This window comes from Passer montanus, unplaced genomic scaffold, assembly GCF_014805655.1.
Source record: "Passer montanus isolate IOZ18808 unplaced genomic scaffold, ASM1480565v1 scaffold910, whole genome shotgun sequence".
Taxonomy (NCBI): Eukaryota; Metazoa; Chordata; class Aves; order Passeriformes; family Passeridae; genus Passer; species Passer montanus.
The window spans coordinates 2728-8851 of record NW_024374480.1 but is presented as its reverse complement, the minus strand read 5'-3'; the positions used below and the strand labels follow the sequence as shown (position 1 = coordinate 8851).

At 47.7% G+C, this 6124-nt stretch overlaps 1 protein-coding gene across 5 annotated transcripts; it reads right to left on the bottom strand.

Annotated features, from left to right (window-relative positions):
• Window positions 1-1261: 1261 nt before the first annotated feature.
• LOC120495814 lies at window positions 1262-3975 on the bottom strand. 5 transcript variants are annotated; one of them, XM_039695689.1, is made up of 4 exons: window positions 3406-3975; window positions 2772-3347; window positions 2146-2265; window positions 1262-1823 (listed from the first exon to the last, which is right to left on the bottom strand). In XM_039695689.1, the coding sequence occupies exons 1-4, from the start codon at window positions 3756-3758 to the stop codon at window positions 1379-1381; spliced, it is 1494 nt and encodes a 497-aa protein (XP_039551623.1). In that variant the 5' UTR covers window positions 3759-3975; the 3' UTR covers window positions 1262-1378. The 5 variants fall into 5 exon arrangements, with proteins under 5 accessions (XP_039551623.1, XP_039551628.1, XP_039551625.1 ...); XM_039695694.1 differs by having other exon boundaries at window positions 1262-2265; window positions 2772-2850; window positions 2912-3975; XM_039695691.1 differs by having other exon boundaries at window positions 1262-2265; window positions 2772-3975.
• Window positions 3976-6124: the final 2149 nt, after the last annotated feature.

Sequence of the window (6124 nt, the reverse complement as noted above, 5' to 3'; positions counted from 1 at the left end):
CACTTTTTCCCCCCAGGAGAAGCAGGACAAGGTGTTCCTGCAGGCCGAGGTGGCCAACCTGCGGCAGAACAACCGGCGCCTGCAGCAGGAGTCGAGCTCGGCCGCGCGGCAGCTGCGGCGCTTCGCCCGCATCTTCTCGGGGGCTGCGGAGCACCAGGAACCCTGAGGAGATCCAGAGGAGATCCAACGGGATGGAGAAATATTCTGGAATTGTGGTGGATCCCATCAGGAACTTCTCCAGAGCTTCTGAGCACCAGGAGACCCCACTGGGGTGGAGAAATCTCCTGGAATTGTGGTGGGATGGATCCCATCAGGATCTTCTCGGGAGCTGCGGAGCACCACGAACCCTGAGGAGATCCAACGGGATGGAGAAATATTCTGGAATTGTGGTGGATCCCATCAGGAACTTCTCCAGAGCTTCTGAGCACCAGGAGACCCCACTGGGGTGGAGAAATCTCCTGGAATTGTGGTGGGATGGATCCCATCAGGATCTTCTCGGGAGCTGCGGAGCACCACGAACCCTGAGGAGATCCAATGGGATGGAGAAATCCTCTGGAATTGTGGTGGATCCCATCAGGAACTTCTCCAGAGCTTCTGAGCACCAGGAGACCCCACTGGGGTGGAGAAATCTCCTGGAATTGTGGTGGGATGGATCCCATCAGGATCTTCTCGGGAGCTGCGGAGCACCACGAACCCTGAGGAGATCCAACGGGATGGAGAAATATTCTGGAATTGTGGTGGATCCCATCAGGAACTTCTGAGCACCAGGAACCCTGACTGGGATCTTCTGGGACTTACTGGGATCCAACAGGGACTCACTGGGATGGAGAAATCCTCTGGAATTGTGGTGGATCCCATCAGGAACTTCTCGGGAGCTTCGGAGCACCATCAGACCCCACCTGGATCCAGAATTTCCCTCCTGGGACAGAGAAATCAGATCTGAGACCTCCCCTGCAGAGCCAGAACATTCCAGAAGGATCCAGAACATTCCATGCGGGACCAAGACCCTTCCTGAGGATCCAGAACCTTCCATGGAATTCCAGAACCTTCCATACAGGACCAAGACCCCTCCTGGAGATCCAGAACCTTCCATGGACATTCCAGAACCTTCCAAAAGGGACCGAGAACATTCCTGGAGACCCAGAACTTCCCAGGTGGAACTGAGACCATCCCTGTGGATCCTGGGCATTCCAGGAAAATCCAGAACCTTCCATGTGAGACCAAGACCCTTCCTGGGGACCAACTGGGACTTACTGGGATCTACTGGGATGGAGAAATCCTCTGGAATTGTGGTGGATCCCATCAGGATGTTCTCCAGAGCTTCGGAGCACCATCAGACCCCACCTGGATCCAGAATTTCCCTCCTGGGACAGAGAAATCAGATCTGAGACCTCCCCTGCAGAGCCAGAACATTCCAGAAGGATCCAGAACATTCCATGCGGGACCAAGACCCTTCCTGAGGATCCAGAACCTTCCATGGAATTCCAGAACCTTCCATACAGGACCAAGACCCCTCCTGGAGATCCAGAACCTTCCATGGACATTCCAGAACCTTCCAAAAGGGACCGAGAACATTCCTGGAGACCCAGAACTTCCCAGGTGGAACTGAGACCATCCCTGTGGATCCTGGGCATTCCAGGAAAATCCAGAACCTTCCATGTGAGACCAAGACCCTTCCTGGGGATCCAGAACCTTCCAGAAGCTTCCACAGGGAACCGAGATGCTTCCTGTGGGTCCAGAACATTCCAGGGGGGTCCAAGACCCTCCTGGTGGGGTCCAGAACATTCCTGATGGACACAAGAACATCCCTGTGCTTCCAGAACCTTCCATGGAATTCCAGGAGCAATCCAGAAGCTTCCACAAGGAACCAAGACCCTTCCTGTGGGTCCAGAACCTTCCATGGAATTCCAGAAGCTTCCATGGAATTCCAGAACCTTCCAAAAGGGACCAAGATTCTCCCTGAAGATCCAGAACCTTCCACATGGGACCGAGACCTCTCCTGTGGATCCAGAACTTTCCAGAAGCTTCCACAGGGAACCGAGACGCTTCCTGTGGGTCCAGAACATTCCAGGGGGGTCCAAGACCCTCCTGGTGGGATCCAGAACATTCCTGAGGGACCCGAGGCCATCCCTGTGCTTCCAGAACCTTCCATGGAATTCCAGAACCTTCCATACGGGACCAAGATTCCTCCTGGAGATCCAGAACCTTCCAAAGAGGACCAAGACCCTTCCTGAGGATCCAGAACATTCCAAGGATCTCCAGAACCTTCCAGAAGCTTCCACAGGGAACTGAGATGCTTCCTGTGGGTCCAGAACATTCCTGAGGGACACAAGAACATCCCTGTGCTTCCAGAACCTTCCATGGAATTCCAGAACCTTCCAAAAGGGACCAAGATTCCACCTGGAGATCCAGAACCTTCCATACGGGACCAAGACCTCTCCTGGGGATCCAGAACTTTCCAGAAGCTTCCGTGGGGGTCCAAGACCTTCCTGGTGGGATCCAGAACATTCCTGAGGGACACAAGAACATCCCTGTGCTTCCAGAACCTTCCATGGACATTCCAGAACCTTCCATAGGGGACCAAGACCCCTCCTGAGGGGACACAAGAACATCCCTGTGCTTCCAGAACCTTCCACAGAATTCTAGAAGGCTCCAGAACCTTCCACATGGGACCAAGACTTCTCCTATGGATCCAGAACATTCCATGGAATCCCAGAACCTTCCAAAGAGGACCAAGACCCTTCCTGATGATCCAGAACGTTCTCCAGAACATTCTCCATGGATCCAAAACATTCCGTGGAATTCCAGAACCTTCAACGCGGGCCCAGGAATTCCAAAACTCTTCCAGAACTTTCCGCGGTGATCCAGAACCTTCCCCAGTGGGTCCCGGGCTCCTCCTACAGATCCGGAACTTTCCACGGGGTTCCAGAACCTTCCGTGCAGGACTCGGAACATTCCAGAAGCTTCCACAGCGATCCGAGGACCTCCCTAGGGATCCAGAACTTTCCAGAACTTTCCAAGTGCTTCCAGGTGGACCAGGAACCTTCCAGAACTTTCCATTGAATCCCAGAACTCTCCGGAAGGTTCCAGAACTTTGAGAACTTGCCACAAATTCCAGGATTTCCTGTGGAATTCCAGAACTTTCCACAAGGGTCCGAACTTCCCATGGATTTCCAGAACTTTCCAGACATTTCCAGATCTTCCACAGGGACCTTAGAACCTTCCATGGGGGTGCAGAAATTCCAGAATTTTCTATGGAATTCCAGAACTTTCCAGGTGCTTCCACAGGGATCCAGAACCCTCCATGGGATTCCAGAACTTCCAGAACTTTCCATGGGATTCCAGAACTTCCAAAACTTTTCATGGAATTCCAGAACTTCCAGAACTTTCTACGGGATTCCAGAAATCCCAGAACTTCCAGGTGCTTCCACAGGGATCCAGAACATTCCACAGAAATCCCAGAACTTCCCACGGAATTCAAAACTTCCGGAACTTTCTGGGGGGGATCCAAAACTTTCCAGAACTTTCCAGGGGATCCAAAACCTTATAGAACTTACCATGGAATTCCAGAACTTTCCAGACATTTCCAGGTGCTTCCAGAGGGATCCAGAAATTCCGGAACTTTCCACGGAATTCCGGAACTTCCCACGGAATTCCGGAACCTTCCAGAGGGTCCCAGGCCCCTCCCCCCACCCCCGGAAGTCCCGGAAAAGGGGGAGGGGCCTCTCCAAAGGCAATAAGAGCCCCTCCCCCCTCATTAGGGGAGGGCTCCAATCTTTAATTAATAATAATAATAATTAATGAGGATGAATTAATTAATAATAATTAAGGAGCTTCCAGGCGTGGCAATCCAGGCACTTTGATCCCAAAAAATTCCTAAAAAATTCCCAAAAATTTCCTAAAAATCCTTAAAAATTCCCAAAATTCCTTAAAATTGCTAAAATTCCCTAAAAAATTCCTTAAAAATTTCCTAAAAAATTCCTTAAAAATTCCCTAAAAATTTCCTAAAAAATTCCCTAAAAATTTCCTAAAATTCCCTACAAAATTCCCTAAAAAATTCCTAAAATTCCCTAAAAATTTCCTTTAAAATCCTAAAATTTCCCTAAAAATTTCCTTAAAAATCCCAAAAAATTCCCAAAAATTTCCTAAAAAATTCCTTAGAATTTCCTAAAATTTTCCTTACAAATTTCCTTAAAAATTCCTAAAATTTCCTTAAAAATTCCTTTAAAATTCCTAAAATTTCCTTTAAAATTCCCTAAAAATTTCCTTAAAAATCCCTAAAATTTCCAAAAAATTCCTAAAATTTCCTTAAATTCCCTAAAAAAATCCTTTAAAAATTCCTAACATTTCCTTAAAAAATCCCTAAAATTTCCTAAAAATTTCCTTTAAAATTCCTAAAAATTCCCTAAAAAATTCCTAAACTTCCAGAACCTTCCATGGACATTCCCTCCAATCTTTAATAAAAATTCTAAAAATTCCTAAAATTTCCTTAAATTCCCTAAAACATTCCTTTAAAAATTCCTAACATTTCCTTAAAAAATCCCTAAAATTTCCTAAAAATTTCCTTTAAAATTCCTAAAAATTCCCTAAAATTTTCTAAAAAAATTGTAAAATTCCCAAAAAATTTCCTTAAAAATTCTAAAAATTTCTAAAAATTCCTAAAATTTCCTTAAAATTCCCTAAATTATTTCCTGGAGTGGCTCAGGGTTTGAAACCCCTCCCCCCTTCATCCCCAAAATCCCCAAAAATTCCCCAAAATTCCCAAATTCCTTGGCTCAGGGTTTGAAACCCCTCCCCCCTTCATCCCCAAAATTCCCAAATTCCCTTCTATAAAACACTATATTTGTATAAATGGCACCGTTTTTATCCCAAATCCCAAATTTTTTTCCCTTTTTTTTGCTGGTTTTGGGATGAGGGGAACATTCCCGAAATTTCCCCAAGATGTCCCCAAAAAATCCCCAAAATTTGGGATTTTTCCCTCCCCGTTCCCTCCTTTTTTGTCTTATTTAATCCCCTCCCCCCTCCCGTTCCCAGAAAATTTTGTGGATAGGAATAAAAATTCCCAAAAATTTTGTGGGTTTGAGTTTGGAAATTTGGGGAAAAAGGGAATTTTTGGGGGAAAAAGGGAATTTTGGGGGGAAAAAGGGAATTTTGGGGGGAAAAATGGGAATTTTGGGGGGAAAAATGGGTATTTATTTAGGGAAAAAGGGAATTTTGGGGGGAAAAATGGAATTTTGGGGGGAAAATGGGAATTTTGGGGGGAAAAAGGGAATTCTGGGGTGTCAGGGATTTATTCTGGGGTCACTCCTGGGGTCACTTTTGGGGTCCTGGGTCCATTTTGGGGTCACTTTTGGGTGATTTTTGGGGTCCTGGGTCACTTTTGGGGTCCAGATTTGGTTTTGGGGTCTCAGAGGTTGTGGGGGTCACTTTTGGGGTCACTCCTGGGTCACTTTTGGGGTCTGGGGTCACTTCTGGGTCCAGGGTGACTTTTGGGGTCACTCCCGGGGTCATTTTGGGGTCCTGAAATCACTTTTGGGATCGCTCCCGGGGTCATTTTTGGGGTCACTTTTGGAGTCCTGGGTCCATTTTGGGGTCTCAGAGGTTGTGGGGGGCACTTTTGGGGTCACTCTCAGAGTCATTTTTGAGGTCTTCCTGGGGTCATTTTTGGGGTCTGGGGTCAATTTGGGGTCCAGAGTCACTTTAGGGGTCACTTTTGGGGTCACTCCTGGGGTCACTTTTGGGGTCCAGGGTCACTTTAGGGGTCCCTCCTGGGGTCACTTTTGGGGTCCAGGGGTCACTTTTGGGATCGCTCCTGGATCATTTTTGGGGTTACTTTTGGGGTCCTCAGGGTGACTTTTGGGGTCACTTTTAGGGTCTGGGGTCATTTTTGGGGTCTCAGGAATCCATCCAGAGTCACTTTTGGGATCACTCCTGGGTAATTTTTGGGGTCAGGGGTCACTTTTGGGGTCACTCCTTGGGTCATTCCTGGGGTCACTTTTGGGTCCAGGGTCACTTTTGGGGTCACATCTGGGGTCACTCCTACGTCATTTTTGGGGTCCAGGGGTCACTTTTGGGATCACTCCTGGGTAATTTTTGGGGTCAGGGGTCACTTTTGGGGCCACTT